Here is a 24,466-nt window from a genome sequence, read left to right as displayed (position 1 = left end):
GCAGGTGAGGGAGCAGCATGCAGGCATTAACGTCACAGACTGACATCAGGCCACCTAGACTTACATCCTGGCTCCTCTGGTTTCTGGCTCTTTGAAGTTGGACAAGAAATCCCCTTTTTTTTCTTTTGAGAGACAGAGTCTTGCTCCGTCACCCAGGCTGTGGTGCAATGGCGCGATCTCAGCTCACTGCCACCTCTACCCACCAGGTTCAAGCAATTCTCCTGCCTCAGCCTCCCAAGTAGCTGGGATTACAGGCGCTCACCAACATGCCTGGTTAATTTTTTTTTTCCTTCTATTTTTAGTAGAGTGGGGTTTCACCATGTTGGCCAGCCTGGTCTTGAACTTCTGACCTCAGGTGATCCAGCACTTTGGGAGGCCAAAGCGCTGGTATTACAGGCGTGAGCCATGCCACCCGACTGACAAGTCCCCTTTCTTAACCTCTTTCTGCCTCAGTCGACTTACCTGGAAAACAGAGCACCTACCTTCTTCAAATGAGAAGAGAATTAAAGGAGTATAAGGCCATCAGAACAGTACCTAGCCCAAGGGAGGCTATGGAAGTGCTTGTTGAATTAAAAAATGGCTTAATCTCTGGCCTAGTCCCAAAGGTTTGGGTTCCTGCCATTGCTACCCAGAGAGCCCTGGGTGGAGGCCCTGCTGACATTGAAGAGTGCCTGCCCTCCTCCCCTCAATGCGGTAGACACTTTCCAAAACTTACATCATCTTCACTCCAGTGGGATAATGGGAGGCTTGGTGTACCTCGTTCCCAAGATGAGGGAACAGGCTGTGAGAGGACCACATCACCAGCAAGTGACAGGCTGGGACCAAGGCCAGGCCTGTCTGCCTCCTAGACTAGGCCTGTGTGAGGACCGGCCTTAGTACAGCCCACCTGCTTCCTCCTCTGTTTAGAGCTTGGGCTGGAGCTGTCCTGGCCAGAGCTCTCTGCCTCACCAGGCTGCATGAGCCACAAGCTGCCACTTCCTGGAACTTGGTGGCCCTGCCCTGGACGGCCTTGCTGGTGGTCATGAAGGCTCCGTGAAAGCTGTGAACGCCTGCATGGCAGTGAGGCCAGCCTTCCCCACTTGATCCGTTTCAGGCTCTGGCTCCGCTACTACGTCGTGTGCTTCTGTCCAAGAGGCAGAGACTGAAACCATCTGCCGCCGCCTGGATTCCTGCAGAGCTTGCCTAGGACACCAGCTCAGGTCCTTGTGCACCATCCTGGTAGGAATCTCTCAGTGACGGTGGAGGGTTTGTGGGCTGGCTTAGGGCCAGTGGTGGGCAGAAGTCAGCAGGGCACAAGGGACTGGAGAGCTTGGCATTTCTCCAGCAGGAGTTTCAGGGAGAGCTCAGATGTCTGCTTATGTGACAGGTTTATCAGCCTGCCTGGCCCAGGGCCGGCGCTCATAGTTTTGATTTAAATAATAGCTTGCTCACAGAATAAGTGCATGTTGGTTTGAGCTTTCATTTTCTCATAATCCTCTCTGCTGGCCCCTCCCACCGTCTACCCCATTTTGCCTCACTCTAGGGAGCCTGAACCCCCTGTTCCAGAGTAGGGGCATAGGGAAATGCCTCTATGGCTTCTGAGCTGCTGGGCAGGGCCAGTCCCTAAAACAAGGAGAGCTGGGAGGGGGCTGGACCCTGATGGAGTGCTGAGAGCTGAAAGTCCTATTTAACAATGGGGAGGGAGCAGAAACCCCGAAAAAGTAAAGGCCTGGCCAGGTCCCACGCAAGTCAGGAGCAGAGCAGGGCTGAAGCGTGACATCTCCAGTCTCTCCAAAGCCTTTAGGTGAAAAGTCCACCTAAAGCAGTGAGATCAGTGGGGCCTAAGGAAGATCCTTTTCCTCACTGCCTCCATCCCAGTCCTGGGACCCAACACCGTCCCGCCCTCACCCTCCTTGACCATCTCCTTCTGCCCTGAGAGGCTGTTAGGCATCCAGCCAGCCTGGGAATGTGCTGGAATCTGTGCACCACGGGGGATGGATACGCCGCTCACAGTCCTCTGTGGGCCGTGGCTATGAGGAAAAGTCAGAGCTGGTGGGTTGGGGTGTGTAGGCCCAGGAGGACCCCTGCCTCCTCCTTAGCCTTGGAGCCTCCCTCTGCTGCTGAGTTTCTCCTCCTCTAGCAGGGGCCCACTGCCCCCAGACCTTACCTCCTGGCTCAGCACATGATTTCCCTACTCTGGGCCTCAGTATCCCCCCGGACATCTCTAAATTCCTTTCCCGCCTGCCCTGCCTGTCTCCTGGTTGGGCTGAACTGTAACTCCTCACACAGGGCTGAGGGTGACTGTGGCATCAGGCTTCTGGTTGGGAGCCCACTCTGATGGTGCTTGGGGAGGAATGGACACGGTTCCCCCTGCCAGGGACAGCGCTAGGACTAAGGCCCCCTGCTGCTGGCTATGCCCACCTCCACCCCCCACATGCTCTCCCACATGGGGGACCCCCAAGGCCTAGAGGGAACACACAAGCACTTTGTGGCCTGCTGTGTCTCCTAACCCCACAGAGCTGCCCTTCGCCAAGTACAGGAGGCCTGGGACTGGGTACTGGGGGTGGCAGGCAGCACTGTACCCTGTGGGAGGCAGGCACCAAAACCAGAGGCCCCTGCCTCTGGTCTGTGCAGCCTTGTCCCCCGCCCAGAGGGCTCTGGTGGCAAGGCTGGCAGCCCGGGCTCGACGTGAGCTTGCTGTGGGGCTCCATGTAAAGCTTTGCTCCTCCTGGGGCTCCCAACCCGCTCCTTCGCAGCTCCCCTTCTCAAGGAGCCCAAGCCCTGCCCAGCTGTGAGGGCCTGCTCCCTGGAGGCCTCCTTTAACTCCCCAGCCCACAGGGATGGACCCAGGACCCCCATATCTTAGACTCCATGGGGGATTTCCCCAAGGAACACCTGGGGGAAGGTCAGTGTGACCTTTGTCCCTCCCTTTTGGATAGACACAGCCACCCTTTCTCCCCACCCCAGCAGCAGGGCTGTTGCTCAGTGACCCTGAGATCGGTGATGCAGAAAAGCAGAGGCGGGTGTCACTTTTTATTGCGGGGTCCACACTATGGGTGTTGGGGCTCCTCCCACTGAGGGAAGCCTGAGCCTTTAGCCGGGGCTGGCCTCCTGGCCTCCTATGAGTCCATTCTCTTTCTGTCCCTTTAATCTCAGGCTGAGCATTTGCACTGGATCTCTGGGTGCCTGTGAGTCCTCCTCGACCTTCATGGCCCACTACCATGTGCTTTAGAGCATCACAAGTCAGTAGCAATGAGCCAGGTGGGTGGTGGGTCACCTGGTGCAGCAGGCCCGGGGCTCGGGTCCCAGCCCAGCACCTGTGGAATCCCAGGTGGAGGCAGGGGTGGTGGTTCCGGCTGCACCACCCTCAGGCTCAAGGTCCAGGCCCTCGTAGATGGTGGGGAGTGAGGTGCGCTGGCTCAGCCGCCGGCGCAGGCCAACCAGCAGGGGCTGGGGCAGGGAAGCCACATCCACGTTGTTGCCCAGGTCTACCCAGGCCAGTGCAGGGAACTTGGTGGTGTCCTTGATGGCGTCGGTGAGCTTGCGGGCAGCAGCCCGCGTCAGCCGGTTGCCGTTGAGCAGGAGCTGGGTGAGGCGGGGCAGCGCCCACAGGCTGGGCAGCAGCAGGTGCAGCAGCTCATCACTCAGCCCTGTGAAGCTCAGGTCCAGCACCGCCAGCACAGCACCGTGGCTGCTCAGATAGTGTGTGATGTGCTGCACGTCCCGTACCGACAGTGGGATGCCTGAGAGGTCCACAGTCTCCTCTGCCAGTGGAGTCTTCTGGAGGCTGCCCTTGAGGCTATGGGAGGGTGGCAGGCAGGGATGGACTAGGCAACCAGGCAGTCCCCCCACTGACCAGAGACAGTGACCTGTCAGGAAAAGCCCAGGCCTATGGTCTGGCAAAGCCAGGTTCAAACTGTCACTTTCTTTCTTTTACTTTTTTTTTTTTTTTTTTTTTTTTGAGACAGTTTTACTCTTGTTGCCCAGGCTGAAGCGCAATGGCGCGATCTCGGTTCACTGCAACCTCTGCCTCCTGGGTTGAAACGATTCTCCTGCCTCAGCCTCCTGAGTAGCTGGGATTACAGGCATGCACCACCATGCCTGGCTAATTTTATATTTTTAGTAGAGACTGGGTTTCTCCATGTTTGTCAGGCTGGTCTCGAACTCCTCACCTCAGGTGATCCGACCGCCTCAGCCTCCCAAAGTGGTGGGATTACAGGCGTGAGACACCAAGCCTGGCCCAAACTGTCACTTTCTAAGTGGGTGGCCATGGGCAATGCTCAGAGCCTCTGTTTCCCCTTTAGTGAAAATGGGACGTGGTTGTTGTGAGAATTGAATACACACACAGTAAGGCTCTATCTTCATGAACTATTATTTGAAATCTCACTGTGTGCCCAGCATCTCCACACTTGTTACATTGACATCTCACTTATTTTTCAGATAGGTGAGATAACTCTTCCATGGCCACACACCACTAAGTGGGGAACCAGATCCCCAAACTGAGATGCTCTGACTCTTGAGCCCACATGTTTTTTTCCCTGTGCCACTTCTGAGGTCGATTCTTTTAGAGTAGGGAGAAATTCTTCTACAAAGGGATGGCTATTAGGCTGTACAGGGCACCAGGGCTAGAGAGGGACAGGCCCAGGGTAGTGGGAGGGGAGGTCCTGGATGTGCAGGCTGGGGACCTGCCCTGGGGGAGGGCTTCCTGTGTTTTCTCGGAAGGGAAGTTCAGAGACTGAGAAAGGACCCCCCCCACCCCGGCCCCACCAACCCTCTAGGTCTCTCCCCAGTTATCTGAACAGAGCCAACTAGGCAGACAGGCCTTTTGGGGGATTGACAGCAGTGAGCACACCCTCAGGACCCCCACCTGCCATGGCAGGGAACAACCTTGTGCGGTCCAAGCTCAGCGTGGCCTGTTAGGCCCAAGGTGGGAGGGCAGACAGGGGAGGCCTGCTAAGGTAAGCTCCCGGCAGCAGTTCAGGCCCCTGGGCCTGGGTGCCTGTGGCCAGCTCTGGGCTGAGCCTGTGTGTGAAGCTCCATGGATAGAGTCACTCCAGGATGGAGTGTCTGAGAGGGACCCATGGCAGAGGGAGGTACTGGGCAGCCACGGAGGCCTCAGCTTTAGGCAGCCTGGCAGTGGCAAAGAATTCCCAACAAGGTACAGGAAAATCAGGGTAGAGTGTGGCCTTAGGTATGCCACTTCTCCGAACCTCAGTTTCCTTCCCTCTAAAATGAGAATCACTATCCAGAATCTGCCTCCCCCACAACCTGTTGGGAAGTCTTAGCTGAAGATGCCTTCTGAGGTCACCTCAGCTGTTGGGTGGAGGGCTGGGGTGTCCAGGTCTTGTAAGAGGCCAGGGATTGAGGGACGTGTGAATGGCAGGAGGCAGGACTGTCCCATGGGAAATGGCAAACGGGTCACTCAGAGGGCTCAGCTTGGCTTGGGAAGCATCTGCTGCCACAGGTCAGGCTGACTTCCAGGGTAGGGCCCTCATGTGGACCAGGTGAGGGCCTCACCAGGTGGGATGTCAGCACCAGCCTCTTGGTGAGAGTGCAGCCTGAGAAGGGACCTTGGAACAGCAGTGAGGAGGGGCAGTGGCTAGGCTCCCCTTACCAGCTCTGGGTCTTCCTCTGGCACAGGCCGGACCCTTGCTGCTGCTTCGAGTGAGGGGTGAGGTGGTAGATGAGCTGTCGGCAGATCTTCTCCGAGGACTTCCAGAGCTCGTAGTCCTGTGGGAGGGCAGCGTCACCATGGTGAACCTGAGCCCCTCCTGCCCACCTCAGGGCCTTGGGGAGAGGGGCCCGGGCAGCCAAGTGTGTGTGTCAGCACAGCCGTGCACCATGCATCACTGAGCTGCCCACCAGGGCCTCCCCCTCCCACCCCCCAACCCGGCTGTAGCCTGGCACAGAGCCAGGGGAGGCTGCCCTCTGGGAGCTGGACAGGCTGGTCCAGTCCCGCAGTGCCCGGTGGGAGGAAGCCCAGACAATGGGCCCTTGTTCCCTGTCCTCAGGCCCAGGGCCAGCGTCTCGGGCTATCAGCCGGCTGCCTGCCCACCCTCAGCACCCCTCGGGGACTTGCCACAGGGGGAGGAGGCCAGACCAGGCCCCTCGAGGGAGCCCTGCTCCATTGACGCCAATCCCAGGGAGTAGGAACAAGCCAGGTCAGCATGTTCTTCTTCCTCTCACTCTCCAAGCGAGACTGCCCCGTGGGGTCTGGGTCTGGGCTGACAGGGCTAGGTGATGTAATGTTCTACAGCACCACCGCCTGGCTCTCTCTTAGTCCTAACTGGGCTCCTGCAGAGGCCCAGCTCAGGGCGGAATCCAGGGTGCGCGGCCCACAAAGCTGGCACTGAGCATGCTCCACTGCATCCTTTCTCCAGTCCCTCTGTGAACAGCCCCAGGAGCAGGCGGCACACACAGCAGCTGCAAGCCCTGGCCATTCCTCTGATGGCTGTGGGGTAGGCTCAGAGTCCTAGGGGCTGACTATGCAGAGACCTGGGCATTCAGAGCTGGCAGGGCCCATAGCAGATACCCTTGTTTTGGTGCGGGACTCACTGTGACTAGGAGTCGGGGGACAGTGGCTGGTCACATGGCAGCCTCATGGCGGCTCGATGCTCATGGCAGGACATCTGCAGGTGCTGTCAGAGTGGGGCAGCCGTGGGGTAGAGGCTGCAGGTGGCAAACTCCACCCCAGCAATGAGGAGGGCCTTGCTTATGACCCCAGCTGTTGTGGGTGGAAGCAGTGAGCACCTGTCCCCAAGGGTGTCTGTACAGGATGGAGACTGGTGGACAGAAGGGAGCTCTAGCCAAGGGCGGCTCTCTTCTGGCCCAGGAACTCAGAGGCTGGGGGTTTGGTTCCGTTAGTGGATTTCTCAGAACAGTTTGTGTCCCGCAGGGTCCCCATATGACTTCTGCCCAGCTAGTCTCCCCTGCCTGGGTCCCCAGGCCTGGTGCACAGTGCTGCCACACAGAAAACGGGTCTGCCCAGGACTCTGAGGGTCCTGCAAAGCACAGCTCACACTTGCTGTAGCTGGTGGCCAGCCTAATATACTGATGCTGGCAGCAGGTCTCAGACAGGGACTGTGACTTGCCTAAGGCCATACAGCAAGCCATAGAAGGACCTAGCTTCCCAGACCTCAGCCCTGGGCTCTGCTGGCCCCTGTCCACCACAGTGCCCAGCCCAGCGCCCATGCCTGCCAGCCTCACCTTCTTGGGGCACTGCAGTTCCCGGGCCAGGTTCACAAGCAGGTCATGGGAGATGGGGTCGACCAGGTTGAGGAAGGCCACATCTCTGTAGAGGATGTCAGTGAGGAGGGTCCCCTCAAGGCCCAGGTCCTGTGAGTGAGTGGTGAAGAGAAAGTTGAGTGAGCCAGTCGGGTCTCCCATCTCCAGGTCCCACCCCAGCCAGCCAGATGCTGGTTATGCCCCTTCCTGTCTCCATCTCCTCCCTAAGGCTGGCTGTATTCTCCCCACAGGCGACCATGGGCCAACTGTCCAGTGGTGGGCAAACCCTATCATTTTTCCTTATTTATTTTTTTTATTTTTTATTTTTTATTTTATTTTATTTATTTTTTTTTTTTTGAGACGGAGTCTGGCTCTGTCGCCCGGGCTGGAGTGCAGTGGCCGGATCTCAGCTCACTGCAAGCTCCGCCCCCCGGGTTTACGCCATTCTCCTGCCTCAGCCTCCCGAGTAGCTGGGACTACAGGCGCCCGCCGCCTCGCCCGGCTAGTTTTTTGTATTTTTTAGTAGAGACGGGGTTTCACCGTGTTCGCCAGGATGGTCTCAATCTCCTGACCTCGTGATCCGCCCGTCTCGGCCTCCCAAAGTGCTGGGATTACAGGCTTGAGCCACCGCGCCCGGCCTCCTTATTTATTTTTTGAGACAGGGTCTTGCTCTGTCACCCAGGCTAGAGTCCAGTAGTGTGATCTCGGCTCATTGTAACCTCAGCCTCCTGAGGAGCTGGGGCTACAGATAGGCACTACTATGCTTAGCTAATTAAAAAAAAATTTTTGTAGAGATGGGGTCTCACTATGTTGCCCAGGCTGGTCTCAAACTCCTGGGCTCAAGCGATCCTCCCAACGTGCTGGGATTACAGGTGTAAGCCACTTGGCCTTCGTGGACCCTTTGGATAAGTAGAGGGGAGGGACATGGGAGCCATCAGGGAAGTGATAAGTGAATTCCAGAACCCTTAGACCAGTTCCGTCAAGGTAAAGTGTTAGGCTATGACACTGCCTTCTCTGGGCTTAGGGCTTATCAGTGGGATTCTTTGGGGTCTCTCCTCTTATGGATGGGGGTTTGCTCTTCTTATGACCCCTCAAATTCCCCTGGCCCCAGCATTCCCTTCAGACCCTTTGCCTTCCCACCTATCCCTTGGTTTTCCTGAGCTGCTGCCAGCATCTGTTTGCGGACAGGTCTGGATCCTTCCCTTGGGGGCGGACCTCTCTCTCAGATGTCTCAAAGGCGTGCTACCCTGAAGCCGGCCTCACCACCCATGCCCCATGCCCCAGTTCAGTGTAGGGCGCCTCCATGCCCATCTTCCCAGGCACTGGGGCCAGAAGCCCTGGAACCCCCCAACACTCTACCCTCCTCCTCTCTCTCCCAGCTCACCTAGTCATCCCTTCTCTCCCCACCACTCCTGCCAGGATTCAGGCCTCCAGCCTCTTCTCCTACCCATCCCTCACCCCACCGCCTGCACAGACCTGCCCTGGCCTTCCTGCCTCACTCCTCCACTTTCTCCTCCTGTCTACTCCCACAGGACTGGTATGGGGCTGAACACTTTCAGAGGGTCTCTCTCTCTCTCTCTCTTTTTTTTTTTGAGACCGAGTTTTGCTCCTGTTGCCCAAGCTGGAATGCAATGGTGTGATGTCAGCTCACTGCAACCTCTGTCTCCCAGGTTCAAGCAACTCTCCTGCCTCAGCCTCCCGAGTAGGTGGGATTACAGGCATGCGCCACCATGCCTAGCTAATTTTGTATTTTTAGTAGAGATGCGGTTTCTCCATGTTGATCAGGCTGGTCTCGAACTCCCGACTTCAGGTGATCTGCCCACCTTGGCCTCCCAAAGTGTTGGGATTACAGGTGTGAGCCACTGCGTCTGGCCCAGAGGGTCTCTTTAGAGGAGAGATTGAGAGCTGATATGGCAGCCACAGCCAGGAGGGGCCTCTAGACCCCATGTGGGCCTTCTCCAATCCATAGGTGATATGCTGTGTGCGTGGGTCCCAAGCACAGGAAGTTGGGCCAGGCAGGGGAGTCCGTGGGTCACAGCTGCAGGGTCCTTGCAGGTTATGGAGCAGGATAGGCCCCTGGCTGGACCTCAAATCCCAACCTCTGAGACAGAAAGAGGTGACCTAGCTGGTCTCTGAGGACCCTTCTTTCCTCCAGTTTCCCAACTAAAATGCCCAACTGGTATCTTGGGCTCCAGACGGCATCCCAGACTGAGATCCCTGCCTCTGGGTGCCTGGCTGATTCAGTGCTGCTCTGCTGTTTGCCACAGATGCCAGCTAGGGAAAATCCAGAAGGAAGGCTGGCTGATGAGCCTGGCAGACCCAACAGGGCCCCAGACCGCAACCTGCCAGCCTGCCTTCCGCTGGTCTAGACAGCTCCTCTTAAAGGGACAGCTCCATTTTTCCAGCCTGCTGAACCCAGAGTTGGAGGAGGTGGAGAAGGGTAGAGAGGAAGAAGGGCACTGGCCCTGGCTTGCCCCACTTTTTCTCTATGGACCCTGGGATGACCACGTCTCCCCATGCCTCAGTTTCCCCATTTCTAGTATACCTTCTGCAGGCCAAACACCTGCATGGCTGACTTCCTGCTTACAGGATGGGGCAGGTAGTGGTGGCAGCTGCTGCAGCGGGTGGGGACGGGGTGGTGAGGAAAGTGACTTGCCCAGGTGATGGTGGGACCAGCATCCTGGGACGACCCAGGGCTTGGGATCTGGGTTTAGTGTACCTGGTGTGTATAGGAGCAGGGCTACCACTGGACCAAGTGTTGTGATGCACAGATACTAGGGGTGTGTACTCTAAGGGCATAAGCTGCCTGCTGGAGAACTGGTGATGCATGCGGTGACTCTGTGTAGGCTGCCATGGTGTCTTGGGATGAGGCTGCACCGGCAGACCAGCCCTGGGTCCTCTCTCCAGGGTCCAGTGCCTCCCCAATCCTGGAGGAGGGGGAAGCTACCTTCTTCCATTGTCTCTCAATACAAGATGATTCGACCTCACTTGCCACTCCTCCCGGGGCCCTTCCCATCTTGCCAGGGCCTGAATCTGAGCTTTTAGCACCAGGCTGGGGCCACCCTGAACACACACAACCCCTCTCAAACCGCAGAGACCGGGACACACTCAGCGGCACCCTTCTCCATACACGGTCCGCCGGCCTCACCCAGCCCTCGCTCCAGCCGGCCGCCCTCTAGCCCACTCAAGACCCCGCGCCCAGCAGCCCGTCGCGCCCTCAGAACCCGTCCGTGTGCGCCCAAGACCAGCTCCGCCTCGCCTCCCGACCCATACATGCCCACAACCCATAACCTCGCGCCTCCTAGACCCCCAGACCCTCCCTGGCCGCCAGCCCCGGGGCGGCCGGCTCCTTCTCTCGCCTGGCGCAGGAGGCGCAGCAGCTGCCGGGCGCGCTCCGGCCGCCGCTCGCGGAGCGTGGACTGGATCTCGCGGAGCCACCGCACCCGGCGCTCGTAGGGCGCGGGCCCGCAGCCGGCCGCCGCCCCGGCCTCGGAGCCTGCCTCGGGCCCGGCCCGCCGGCCCAGCCGCGCCCCCATGGCCACCGCGCGGCGGGCGCCGAACTCACAGAAGGCTGGACGGTCTGCGCCCCGCCTCCGGGGCCGCCCCTAGTCGCCCCGCCCCCACCCACCCCGGCCCCTCCCCGTGCGGGTATGAAGGCTGAGCGCCCGCCCCACTCCGCGCCGGAGCGAGGCCAGTGGGTTCCTCAATTTGGCCTGATCTTACTGGAGGAGGCCCTGCCTGTGTCAGTCTTGGCGCTAGAGTCCAAGGACCTAGAGTTGCCAGGGGAGACGCGGAGCTCGGCCCAGATGAGGTGGCTTTTGGCACCTCTCTACCTTCTGGCCCAAGTGCTGACTGGGGAATAGTCGCTTTGACGGTGCAGAGCATTCCAGGCGGGTGTGGGGGTTCCACTGCGTGTGCCAGCATTAGGTATTGCCCCCACCTGCTTTTAGAAATCTGCCCTGCATGGTGAATCTCCGTCTCTACTAAAATACAAAAATTAGGCCGGGCGCGATGGCTCATGCCTGTAATCCCAGCACTTTGGGAGGCCGAGGCAGACGGAATCTGAGGCCCGGAGTTCGAGACCAGCCTGGCTAATATGGTGAAACCCCATTTTTACTGAAAATACAAAAAATTAGCCCGGCGTGGTGGTGGGCGCCTGTAATCCCAGCTACTTGGGAGGCTGAGGTAGGAGAATCAATTGAACTCGGGAGGCGGAGGTTGCAGTGAGCCGAGATAGATGGTGCCACTGCACTCCACCCTGGGTGACAGCAAAACTATGTCTCAGAAAAGAAAAGAAAAGAAAAGAAAAGAAGAAAAGAAAAAAAGAAAAGAGAAAAGAAAAGGAATCTTCCCTGCAGCTGGCAGTTGTGGTGTAGGACCTGCTCACACTGCATGGACACTCCTGCACTGGCAAATATTTACTGCCACCTACTTTTTGGTTTGGGGCAAGCCCCCACCTCTGACTCCAGCCTGGGGAATAAACCGGATGAAGAGTGAGGTTAACCGTTAAGCCCAGCTCTAGGCAGGCTGGCAGCAGGCGGGCTGTTATCTGCCACTGGCTTCAGTCTTCCTCCCTGATAAGGGGTTGGGGGGGTTGGGGCAGGCAGGGTGAGATGGGGGCCCTGGCTCTTCTGAGGACCAGGGTGAAGTACGGACCCACCCTGCTCAAGGAGTATCCCACTTCCCAGGGCCCCCTTCACAGAAGTCTAGGTCTCTGTTGGAGGCCTGCTGGGCCCCTGCAGCCCCAATCCCAGCTCTGGGACCCTCACATCTGGGTGGGGGATGTTTGAGGCACTTATCTGCAGTCCCCACTTCCCCAAGCAAGGAGCATGTGTCTAGCCTGTGAGGATGGGTACCTGTTGTGCAGGAAGGACTGAGCACCGTCCGAGGGCATATAGTGAGGGACAACAGCCAATCACCTGTGTGTGTGTGTGTGTGTGTGTGTGTGTGTGTGTGTCTGTTAATTACCCTATGAAGATTCAAGGTTCCTTCCTTTGGGTTAAGCACTGCCTGCCCAGAGATGGTAGTAGGGAGAGGGCAGGGTGCTAGGCTCTGTCTTCCTGTGGGGCTGGGTCCCTGAGATAAGACAGAGGACAGCAGGATGTCTTAGCCCCTTGACCATCCACAGACCCCCAACCCCTGCTGGAGTGGTACTTGAATCCCCTTCTCCCCTGGTACCTGCCAGCTGGACCCAACAACCTCTCCTCCCGCTACAGTGCAGCCAGTATTGTCCTGAGGCCACCTTGGCACCATAGGTTTCCTCCCTGGCAAACCTGCATTACGGCCTTGCGTGCCTTCCTCCAGAGCCAAGGCGCTGTTGCTGAACTGAAGTGGCGACAGACCGGGTCAGAGCTTTAAGCAGCAGCCCCAGTGCCCTAGGGACCTCTCAGACCCCCTGCCCAGAGCAGGCAGCAGGTAAGCCCTCCTCCCCTTCCCCTGCAGCCTCAGGGCTGGAGCCAGAGCTGGGAGGGCTCCCAGATCCTGACCATGTCCTCCCAGAGGCTGAGCCAGGCCTGGACACTGTCCCCTCGAATGTGAGAAGACTGGGCAGGGGGAGGGGAGGGAGGAGGGGATGGAGGGCTGAGCCTTGAGGCATGAAAGAGGCAACCTAGGCAGTGGTATGGGGGAGTGCCCAGAGCTTAGAGTCCTGTGGAAGGCAGAGAACTGCCCCAGCCCCTGCCTCTCATCCTCCACCCTCTGTGTCCCTGGCTGAGAGGTTCCTAGAGGACATTTTTCCAGCAAAAGAGGGAGGGTGATGGCTGGGCCTAGATCCTTGAATGGGCTTTTCTCTGCCTACTTGCAGGGCGCCTAGGGTAAATGGGCTCTTGGAGACAATTTCTGACCTAACCTGACTTGAACAGGAACCCCCAGAGGCAGAGCTATCCCCTCAGGCGTGGGGGCGTGATTCCACCTCGCCAGCCCATGTGTTCTACACGGAAGGCTGCTGGCCCCTCTCCCTGGGGTTACCCTGAGCAGCAGAGCTGTGCTTGTTGAGACCCAGGGGGTGGAGGGATTGCGATATTGTCCTCTCAGCTCCCAGGGCTGATGTGGGAGCTCAAGGGCTTACCCTGGATCCTTTTGGGTAGCCCTGCCATCCCTAGGGAGTCAGTGAGGTCAGAGGTTGGGAGCTGGAGAATCAGGTAGGGAGGACACAGCTAGACCTCAGGCTCTAATGGGAACATACTAGGCTCCAAGTGGGACCTGCCAGGAGACAGAAATTGATGACAGCCACACCTTTGGCGTCTCGAGCCCTCTGCCATCCATGCAGTGGCCCAGTTCAAATGACAGGAACACAAGGTCCAGTTGGCTCAGTGGGCTGGTAGAGGGCTGTAGCCAGGGCTGGAACTGGCCTTGCACTGCCTCTGGGCCCTTCTCTACCCACCTGGTGGTATTCTTCAAGCCTAGGATGAAAAAGGCCAGCTCAGGGTTAATGTAACCTCAGCATGTAGCTGGGTGGCACTGAGCCTCCTGGTAGCCACTGCAAAGAAGGATACAGAATGATTTGGGGGCATTCACTAGGAGGAAGGAAGCAGATGGATACTCTGTGGAGACAGGATGTCCCCTGCGCTTGCTCTACAGTTACGGGTTGTCAACCTTCTGCAGGGCCAGGAATTGTCATGAGGCTGTAGTAGGCAGCAGAACTTGGCGGTGGGGGAGGGTGAGATCACAGGTATAGGCTCAGGGCCTGGATTCAAATCCCCTGGGCTGCCACTTGTTGGATGTGTAACCAGAGACAGAGTAAGGACCTGCCATAGCAAATTACACAACCCACTTCCGTGGCTTAAAGCAACAGAATAGTTCTGGAGGCTAGAAGTCTGAAATCCAAGTATAGGACAAGGCACGCTCCCTCTGAGGACTCCAGGGGAAGATCCTTCCTTGCTTCTTCAGCTTCTCATGGCTCCTGGCAATCCTTGGCCTTCCTTGGCTGCAACTGCATCATTCCAGTCTCTGAAACCATCTACCTGTGTGTCTGTGTGGCCTTCACATGGCCTTCCTTATTTCTGCAATGGGGTCTCACTATGTTGCCCAGGCTGGACTTGAACTCCTGGGTCCAAGCAGTCCTCCTGCCTCAGCCTCCCAAGTAGCTGGGATTATGAGTGAGTGCCACCATGCCCAGCTCACATGGCCTCCTTGTAAGAACTCTAGTGGCTGGGTGCTAGATCACGCCTGTAATCCAGCACTTTTGGAGGCTGATGCAGACAGATCATGAGGTCAGGAGATTGAGACCATCCTGGCCAACATGGTGAAACCCTGTCTCTACTAAAATACGAAAAAAAAAAAAAAATTAGCCAGGTGCGGTGATGCGTGCTTGTAGTCCTAGCTACTTGGGAGGCTGAGGCAGGGGAATCGCTTGAACCCGGGAGGCATAAGTTGCAGTGAGCTGAGATTGCGCGACTCTACTCCAGCCTGGCGACAGAGCAAGGCTCTGTCAACAAAACAAAACAAAACAAAACAAAAAAACTCAAGCTACTGGATTTAGGACTCATTCATTCTTTTATTAATTTTTAATTTTTTTTTTTTGAGACAGAGTCTTACTCTGTTGCCCAGGCTGGAGTGCAATGGCACGATCTTGACTCACTGAAGCCTCCACTTCCCAGGTTCAAGCAATTCTCCTGCCTCAGCCTTCCAAGTAGCTGGGATTACAGGCGCCCGGCACCACACCTAGATAATTTTTGTATTTTTAGTAGAGACAGGATTTCACCATATTGGTCAGGCTGGTCTTGAACTCCTGACCTCAGGTGATCCACCCCCATTGACCTCCCAAAGTCCTGGGATTACAGGCGTGAGCCACTGTGCCCTGCAGGGCTCATTCATTCTAATCCCGTATGGTCTCATCTTAACTAATTACTTATGTAGAGACCCTATTTCCAAATAAGGTCATGTGAGGAAAAACCAACTCAAACCGTGTGTTTTGGCTGAATACGGTGGCTCACGCCTATCATCTCTGCACTTTGGGAGGCCAAGGTGGGCGGATCACTTGAGGCTAGGAGTTTGAGACCAGCCTGGCCAACATAGCAAAACCCCGTCTTTACTAAAAAATACAAAAAAATACAAAAATTAGCCTGAGTAGCAGGTGCCTGTAGTCCCAGCTACTCAGGAGGCTGAGGCAGGAGAATCGCTTGAACCCAGGAGGTGGAGGTTTCAGTGAGCCGAGATAGCACAACCACATTCCAGCCTGGGTGACAGAGTGAGACTCCATCTCAACACACACACATACACACAACTACTGTGTTTTCCTTCTGTTGTCACAAGACAACAATCATCACAGAAGACTTCTGTGACCAAATGTGTGGATTCTCCCCACACACCCAGCAAGAATCAATTCTGCAGCCGACGCCAGCTGGTGTCTTCCAATTCAACTCAATTCTCATGCTGTCTACCTGGAGATGGCCTCAGAAACCACAGGTTGAGGGCTTGGTCCCACAAGACCACCCCTCATCCCACCAGTCACAAGTCTGGGCTTTGGGAACATCTGACTAGCTGGCTTCTAGTTGGGGTTCCTATAGCACCCTCTTTGGGTTCAATTAATTTGCTAGAGTAGCTCACACAACTCAGGGAGACCTGTTTGTCCATTTATTTCAAAGGATGTTTTATTTTATTTTCTCCTCAGACATACTTTATCATCACTTAAAGTCAGTAGCTCAGAGGAAACTTTAAAAGCTACAAACAGGCTGGGCACGGTGGCTCACGCCTGTAATCCCAGCACTTTGGGCGGTCGAGGCAGGTGGATCACTTGAGGCCAGGCGCTGGAGACCAGTCTAGCCAACATGGTGAAATCCCGTCTCTACTAAAAATACAAAATTAGCTGGCTGTGGTGGCAGGAGCCTGTAATCCCCGCTACTTGGGATGCTGAGGCAGGATAATCATCAGCTGAACCCGAGAGGCAGAAGTTGCAGTGAGCTGAGATCATGCCTCTGCACTCCAACCTGGGCAACAGAGAGAGACTCTGTCTCAAAAGAAAAAAAAGATAAAGGCTACAAATGGACAATCAGATGAAGAGATACATAGGGTGAGGACTGGAAGACTCCCAAGTACAGAAGTTTCTGTCCTGGTGGAGTTGGACATGTGGATGAGTTGGGGTTTTTTATTGTTGCCCAGGCTGGAGTACAGTGGCACTAACTCGGCTCACTATAACCTCTGCCTCCCGTGCTCAAGTGATCCAGCCCCTCAGCCTCCCAAGTAGCTGGGACCACAGGCATGTGCCACCATGCCCAGCTAATTTTTTTTTTTAGTTTTGGTAGAGATGGGGTCTGTCTATATTGCTCAGGCTGGTGGTCAACTCCTGGGCTCAAGCCATCCACCCATCTCGCCCTCCCAAAGTGCTCTGATTATAGGCGTGAGCCACTGCACCTGGCTGTGGATGAGTTCTTATTCACCTTCCTGTCAGCCTCCACATGAAGTTCCCCAAACCCTGTCCTCTTAGGCCTTTTTAAAAATAAATTAATTAAAAAATTAAGGACAGGGTCTCACTATGTTGCCCAGGCTGGTCTTGAACTCCTGGTCTCAAGTGACCCACCCACCTCGTCCTCTCATAGTGCTGGGATTACAAGATTAGAGATGCCAGCTGTCAGGTGGCTAGATGGAGTCAGTGTAAAGTCCTAGAAGATGCATTTTAGTAAAAACAGCCACCTGACAGCTGGCATCCATCCATTCAGTGAAGATTGTTGGGCACTGTGGATACTGTGAAGGAGGCAGCAGTAGCAGCCGGCCTGCAGAGTGAGGTGCAGTGCCGGAGGGCTTCAGGAGGAGGTAGCATTGTGATCGGTGTCTGAAGAATGCCTCAGGCCATGACAATGGAGCCAGTGCAAAGTCCCAAAGATCAGGAAGGAGCAAGAGGAAAGGACGGTTCATATCCAGGCACACCCCTCCAGAAAAAAAAAAAAAAAGGGCCGGGCGCGGTGGCTCAAGCCTGTAATCCCAGCACTTTGGGAGGCCGAGGCGGGCGGATCACGAGGTCAGGAGATCGAGACCATCCTGGCTAACATGGTGAAACCCCGTCTCTACTAAAAATACAAAAAACTAGCCGGGCGTGGTGGCGGGCGCCTGTAGTCCCAGCTACTCGGAGGCTGAGGCAGGAGAATGGCCTGAACCTGGGAGGCGGAGCTTGCAGTGAGCCGAGATCGCGCCACTGCACTCCAGCCTGGGTGACACAGCGCGAGACTCCGTCTCAAAAAAAAAAAAAAAAAGAGGAAAGGATGGGCGCCAGCAAGGTAGGACAATGGGGGCCTCTAGAATGTTTTCTTCCCAGTAGGGGAAGGGTGTGCTCAGATTTACATGCTGAGTGCCTGGACTGCAATAGGGAAATAGCAGAGGGGCTAGGGCCTGTGACTGGGAGTCTCCAGGTGAGAGGATTGGCCCGTGGGGACTGGGGGTCAGGTGAGGCTGGGAGTGAGGTATAGAGGCGGGAGCAACTGGACAGGACCAGTGAGGATGCAGGGGCGGCTGCCCCGGGCTAGACTCTGGCTGCTCTGGCCGTTGGAGGTCTGGGGAGGCAGCTGCTTAGCTCAGGCTTGGGCACGTCCACCCGGCATGTCTGAAACATTAGCCAGCAGGGGTGCAGACTCGTCAGCGAGAGCATTCCTGAGCCCAGCATCCAAGAAGCAAAGGAAGTTGGGAAGGTGCTGCTAAGAGGTGGGGGAGGTCCCCAAAAGTCCAGGTGAGAGCATGGCGTGTGTGGAAAGTGCTGGGCAGTTTTGGCAGCAGTGAAGTCACGGGGGGCTGTGTGTGAACAGGTGGGGTTGGGCATCACCAGGGAGCCTTTAGACAGGAGCGGGTTGGCTCTCCTGGAGATCAGGCCATGGCTTGGTGTCGGGACTGGGGCATGGACAGTCTTCCTCCACCCCCAACCTCTCCTTGGAGCTTTGAGACACTGCAGATAATTAGCAGGTGATGTGATAAATACTACCTGTGGAGGGTGCCTTGGGCAGGGAAGACAGCTCTGCTCTGTCCTGCTCTGAGGTGCTCATCAGGAAAGGAGAGAAACTACTACAGGCCCAGTGTTGGAGCCTGGCCAGACCCTGTGAGGCCTCGAAAGTAGCCTACCAAGGGAAGGGAAAGCCTACCAAGATACCCACACTTTCAGTGGCTGGGGTTGAGTTTGAACCCAGGGACTCTAGGGCCCATGCCTCTGCCATCCTGCCTCTGAGTTTGATAGCTGGACTTGGTCCATCAAGTGCCGGGCCAGCCCTGCTGCTGGGTGCTCCCAGGCATGCACAAGCTGACAGTTCTGAAGGGCCCACGCATTTGGCCATGCTCCAGCCTGTGTCCTCACATCAAAGGTAGGTGCTGGAATAGCAAATGCTGCAGATGGCACGGGGGGTGTTGGCCAGGCTCTGGGGCCACAGGAGCTCTGCCCATGCCCACAGTTGGCCTGTGCTGACCTCCCTCCATCACAACTGAGTGGCACCCGCCCTTTCATTGGGCTGAAGTCTTCCTTCTATCCCTTCAGTGTGGTCTTTGTGACTCAGAGAGGCTGTGGCCAGGTACAGGATCTGGGGTGGCCCCTGCTTCTCTGCTCTGTGGCCTTTGACAGTGGGCAGGATCTGAGGTCAGGCCCACTTGCAGCAGGTGTTACAAAGAGGCAAATTGGGGCTTAATGTTGGGAAGAACTTGCCAACCAACTATAGTCCCATTGTCTTTGGAGGTAGTGAGCTCCCCATTGGGGAAGGTATGTAAGCCAACCTTTCTGGGATGTTGGAAGATCAGAGACCAAACACTTGAGATTCTGTGATCCTAATATTAACTCAAATGCTATGATGCTTGGATTTGAAGTCAGTTTCATTTAGCCAGTTTACCAAGTGTCTGCTTGGTGCAGGACACCAGGGAACACAAAATGTCCTGGATAATACTGGGTTTCTGGCTCCCAGGGTTCCCTCAGATGTTGTTCCAGTGGTTCTGGAATATGGGCCAGGCATGGCTTGCATCTGGACCCATCAGCATTGCTCGCTCAATGTGAGCTTCATGACTGCAGTTCGGCATGTCACGGCCCCACGCGCCCCCCTACCCCGCCCCGCCATGACCCTCACCATGGCCCACTCAGGGCACAAGGCTTTCTGGGTGATTCCTGGAACTCAGTGTGGTCAGTTTTCTGAACCTGACAGTGGGGTGTGTCTGCAATGAGACGCCAGTTGCAGGAAGTGGTTTGCACAGCCTTCCTGGTGTCGTGGGTCACTGTCTTGCCAAGTGGCTTTGGGCAGGTCCCTTCCCCTCTCAGGCTGCAAGTTCCTATGCCAGGAGCTTGTTTTCTCAGATACAGAGGTGGGGCAGATCCCAGCCCGTTGAAACAGACAGGGCTTTGGAGGCCATGGTGGGCCCATTTCTCAGAGGGGCCATGTGGCTGGATGCTGAGCCGGGCACTGGACTGGCCCCTTGCGCCTCCTGTCAGGCTGAGGCCCCCGAGGCAGTGTGGGCTGCTGGTGCCAGCACACAGGGGTAATAAGGAGATGAAAGTCACTAGGATGGTGGGGCGGCACCCTTCCCGGGCTGTGTTGGCAGCTGCCCCTGGCTGGAGGCCAGCTTGGCCCTGGAACACTCCTCAAGGAACAAGGACACAGAGAGCCAGCTCAGCCAGCCTCCACCTAGCGCCCCAATCAGCACTCCCTTCTTCCCATGACCCCTGCCCTTTGCCCGGCTCCTGGAACTGGTCAAGGAGCTAATGGACACCCACTAGGGTCTTAATGAGTGAGCCAGGGTTAATGGTTACTGGGCCTGGTGACACATTCACCAGCCTCCCAGGGATCTCAAAGTCCAGACTGCCCTGGCCTTGAAGGTCTTAGCTCGGCCACCTCCTTTTCCAGCCTTGACACCTCGGGGCTCAGGAAGAGCCTAGGGTGGTCAAGAGGTCCGCTGAAGCCCTCACTTCCTGGAAAAGGCTCCATTTCCTGGCCTTCAGGGTCAGGTGGTTCCTTCTGCCTGGCAGATCCTCCCCAAATCCAGTCCCAGCTTGGGCTGGATTCCCAAGGCCCCTATTCTGGTTGGTGTCTGCCCCTCCCCTAGGGCTCTTCCCCCTGGGGTGACCATACTGTCTCATGCCCAGCCAGGTTGGGGCATGAGACCTGGAGAGAAGAATCTGGAGGGGCCAAGATTTGATGGGAGAAGGAATGATGGAATGAAAGAAGGAATTTAAGCATGTGCCTTGCTAAGAGTGACAATTCTGGCAGGCTGAAGACCATGTGTGGACCTCAGTCTGAGGGCTGAGAGGCTTGGGCCTGCCAGCCCTGTGGGGGCACCCACACCATCTTATCTCATTGAGTGGGGCAGAGCAGGTGAGGGCATGATGGACAAATGGGCCTCATCCCCCTGCTTCAACTGTCTGGGGTCCTCTGTCAGCCTGTCTGCTCAGACCCCTGAAATTGGGGGTTGAGGAAGGACCTTCCTGGATCATGTGACTCCCTTCAGCCCAGGTGACCAGGGTCCTTGGAGTGACAGTTCCTAGAACCCTGCCTGTAGCCCTGCAAGTTGGGGAGAGGGCCTGTTAGGAGAGGCATCCCTGCCCTGGGTTTGTAGAGGTGATCTAGGCTCCTCAGACCTTGTGGGGCCTCAGATGCTTACATCTCCAGCCCCTCCTGGTGTGGGCATCTGGCTGCACCCCAGCTCTGTGGCCTCATCTCCTAGGGAACCTTTGGTCTAATCTGCCTCCCGCTGAAACCTGGCCAGATTCAGCTCCACCAAGGCCTTCAGAGCTCAGGTCTCTCATTCAGGGTTTGAGGCCCCGCCAGACTCAGACCTGCAGCCGTCCCAGATCACACAGCCCCAGGGATGGGACCAGGAGCCAGCAAGTGTCCCACCTGGAGCAGTTCCTGTGCCTTTAAAGCCTTCCCTCCTCCCACCCCGCCCCACCCACCCCTGGGCCACTAGGGGAGGGAAGGAGGAGCTGGGTCACAGCAGGGAATCTTACCTTGGTTTGCTGGATGACCAGACCAGGAGTCGGGTGAGCCAGGAAGTGAGGGCAGCTGGCTGTGCCCCAGTGCTGTGTGACCCAGAGGCGCCACTCACCCTCTCTGAACTGGTGAACATCATAGGTGGGGAAGCTCAGGCCAGGGCACTCCCAGGAGTGTCTGGAGGCCTGAGTTCCATTCTCAGCTGTGCCATATGCTTGCTGCGCTCTAGAGGAGCGCCTCTTCCTCTCCGAGCCTCGGTTTATGCGCCTGTGCGGTGGGAGTGAGTTGCACTTCAGGGTGAAGGGGGTGAGACTGGTGTGGGCGCACCCTGCAGAAGGATCCCACAGGTGGGCAGAGCCCTGGGTTTTTTATCCAACTGAGTCTGGGCTGGGTGGGGGGGCCTCCGTTTCTTGACTGATGAGTGGGTTTGAGTGAGGTATGCGGGTGGGTGAAGGAGGGCTGGGGGGAGTCACCTGACTTAGGCAAAGAAGACCTTGAGACAGCTGTGGCTTCTTGGAATTAAGAGGGAAGAGTGCAGCATGGAGAAACTGAGGCCCGGGAGGATTTGGCAGCCCTGAGTGGGGGTGGGGGGATCAGCTCTGGAGTAGAGCCAGAGCTATGATGGGGTTGGGGGACCCTGTGTCCTTGGGCCATGCTTGTCCCACTCCTGGGCTCTGTCTGTGGCTGTGGATTGGGGTGGGACAGGGCTGGTTGTGCGAGGGGTCATTGCCCAACTCCAGAGGGTGCCTGCCACCTCTCAGCTCTATATAGGGATACATATAGTTCTTTCGACAGGTTTCCAGCAGGTTGTGGTTATTAAATCTTACTGAAGGGGTGTTTTTTCTAATTGTCAACTCTGCGCCGCAAGGGTGGAAACTGTGAGAGACTGACTCCAACTCCAGGTCTGGGTGGTAAGCATCCAGTCCAGGGGTGTAGACAGGCCTGGGGAAGCCTCAGACATCTGTGCATTCTCATACCCAGGGATAGTGACTCCATGCTGGGGGCTGTCAGCGTAAGGGGTGGGTGGGTGCTGGGCTTACCTGCAGTTCTGCAGACCTCCTGGGGCCAGCTGACCTCGGTAAATCCCTTTTGTCTAAGCTTCAGTTTCCTGCCTGTGAATGGGGTTGAGGCTGTGCTCCAGTTTCACCCTTGTGGCTCTGGGGTTGTGGTGAAAAAGCCATCAAGCTGGGTTGGAGACTGGCTGCTGTGTCTACCTCTTCCTCATACTCCTCTCTCTGCTGCATCCTGGGAAGCTGCTCAGCTCAGCCTAGATTAGGCTCAGTTGTGTCTGTGTGTGCACGTGATTGCACATGTGTTGGAAGTGTGTGGTACTGACACCAGAGTCAGTGTCTCTGGGTGAGTGAGGCTTGCACATTTCTGGGGACAGGGAACTCACTACCTTATGTGCCCAGAACAAGAGCTTTGGGGTCTGGAGAAGACTTCTAGGCCAGCCCCTGCAGTCTTTCCTCAGGTGACATGGCTTCCCCAGACCCACTTCCCTGGAGGTGCCCTGTCTGCATTCAAGGGGTAGAAGGCTGACTGGGACAGAACGCGACACACTCAGCATGTGAGGAAAAGCCTCCTTCATTCTGTAGGCCCTACCTCTGTTGACATGACCTTTGATAAAGTGCCTCCCTTCCTGTCTCCCCTCTCTGGAACCCTCAGCTGCTTCCATGCTTCAGCTGTGCCCCATCACAGGCAGCTCTCTGTCTCCCTACTTTCCCCAGCCCAGGGTTTTCCTTTTGGGGTCAGCTACAGGGGTCTGGACCATCCTTTGCCCACTCAGTCATTCTTCCTGCCCACCTGCTGCTGAGAATCCTGCATGTCTCATATGCTCTCAGGCAGAGAGGAAACTGCTGAGCCGGCCAGGGCAGGGGACGGAGCCCTGTGACTCTCCACTTTAGACCCCTCCCAGCTGACTGCTGTGGAATGCAGCCACTTAGCAGAGCCAAATCCCCTGAGGTTCCTGTCTGCTGTCTAGCCTTCAGGGACAGGTCATGGGGCCTTGGTTCCTGCCCTGTCATCTTCCCAGTCACCCTGATCTTCAGGGGGAGGAACAGCCAGGGAAAGGGTTTGGTCATGGTACCTCCACCCTAGGGCTATTGAGGATCTCACAGTTGTGTGTCTGGTGGGTTCTGTCCAGAGCCCATTTGAGAGCAGTGGGTGACAGGACAGGCCTATGTGACCCAGGCAGGCAGCAATATTGGGTCAGCCTTCGTGTCCCCTTCTGTCAGCTGGGGCAGCCTGGAAGGATGATTGTGGGGTAGGTGTTATGGGAGTAGACCTCAGGTGGAGGCTGCAGGGGCTCTCCAGCACTGTAGGCACAGCAGGCCCAGGAGCAGGGGAGGCAGCCATGACTCGTGGAGCCTCTGGCCCATATCCTTGGCAGATGAGGGCCACAGGGGAAGGGGCAGCAGTGTCTAAGGTCCCCTGGGCTGGGCCCATGGCTGTTCCTGGCTCAGACTTCTTGGTGGGCTGGTCAGGAACATGCAGTAGCTTGGGGCAGTTACCAAGTGGCCAAGCCTGCACTGCTGGGCTGTATGAGCTTGGGCCAGCTCAGGCCCTCTCTCGGCCCTGCCTTTCTGGGCTGTTCAGGTGGTTCCTTGGGCCTGGGGTGCTAATGTTTCTGGATGGGCAGCAGAACCGGTCTGCACTCAGGGCCCCAGGCCATGTTCCCGGAACACACCTTTAGCATTGACATCAGGGTGTGGTGAGGCCCCTTAGGCTGGGTTCTGGTCTGGTGCCAGGGGCACCACTACTCCACTGCCTCCAGAGCCATCTCTGGGACACTGGCTGTGAGTTCAGATGTTCTGAACGGGGACAGGGAAAGCCAGAGGAGGACCCAGCCTGGGGCTAGCTGGAGGGGCTCGTGGGGAGACAGCGCCCTTTGGAGGGAACTGAGTCTGGAAGGAAGCCCTTTCCCCGGGTCACAGCACCTGGCACCCACGGCCCTCCCAGGGCTGCGTGAACTTTAGTCACATGGTGACAGGCCGAGTCACCGTGCCAAGTCACTGTGCGCCTCCTTGCTGCTGTGACGTCAGCTTCCCCATCCTCCCAGCCAGGCTGGACCTCTGTGAGAGGCTTGCCTGTCCTGCACCCTGTGCAGATGCCTTCCACTGTCTGCTGGGGCTGATGGGCACCTCCTGGCTGGTCTCTTATACTAGGTAAGCTCATGGGTCCTCCGGCTGCTCCTGCTCCTTCCCTGCCTCTGCTCCTCCTCGGAGGTGGCCACCCCCAGATCCCAGTCCCAATTCAGAGGCCCCCTGAGGAGCACTGCAGGGGGCCGCAGGCGTGGCTCTGAGCCGCTCTAGAGAGTGAGGGAGCCCAGCCAGTTCTGTGGCCGGGACTTTCCCAGGCAGACAAGTCTGTCTCTTCCTCCCCAG

The 24,466-nt window shown here is 56.9% G+C and overlaps 2 protein-coding genes across 5 annotated transcripts in view; one reads left to right on the top strand and one right to left on the bottom strand.

The window, feature by feature from the left end:
* The first annotated feature begins 1,085 nt into the window (after positions 1 to 1,085).
* The window catches only part of GGT1 (gamma-glutamyltransferase 1), a 43,541-nt gene continuing 20,160 nt past the window's right edge, over positions 1,086 to 24,466 (top strand). Inside the window, exon 1 of one of the 3 annotated variants that reach the window (XM_025398432.1) lies at positions 1,086 to 1,218. The gene's annotated coding sequence lies outside the window, so the exon portion shown is untranslated. Of the gene's footprint in view, positions 1,219 to 21,068; positions 21,431 to 24,166; positions 24,248 to 24,466 lie in introns of those variants that run through there. The other 2 variants (XM_025398431.1, XM_025398434.1) reach the window with 2 other exon arrangements.
* LOC112632637 (leucine-rich repeat-containing protein 75B) lies at positions 2,984 to 10,778 on the bottom strand. 2 transcript variants are annotated; one of them, XM_025398440.1, is made up of 4 exons: positions 10,563 to 10,769; positions 7,186 to 7,314; positions 5,594 to 5,709; positions 2,984 to 3,778 (listed from the first exon to the last, which is right to left on the bottom strand). In XM_025398440.1, the coding sequence occupies exons 1-4, from the start codon at positions 10,737 to 10,739 to the stop codon at positions 3,253 to 3,255; spliced, it is 948 nt and encodes a 315-aa protein (XP_025254225.1). In that variant the 5' UTR covers positions 10,740 to 10,769; the 3' UTR covers positions 2,984 to 3,252. The 2 variants fall into 2 exon arrangements, 1 of the variants encoding a protein (XP_025254225.1); XR_003121424.1 differs by having other exon boundaries at positions 3,514 to 3,778; positions 6,535 to 7,314; positions 10,563 to 10,778.

This window comes from Theropithecus gelada, chromosome 10 (assembly GCF_003255815.1).
Source record: "Theropithecus gelada isolate Dixy chromosome 10, Tgel_1.0, whole genome shotgun sequence".
NCBI lineage: Eukaryota > Metazoa > Chordata > Mammalia > Primates > Cercopithecidae > Theropithecus > Theropithecus gelada.
The sequence above is the reverse complement of the archived record's forward strand: the minus strand, read 5'-3'. Positions and strand labels throughout refer to the sequence as shown.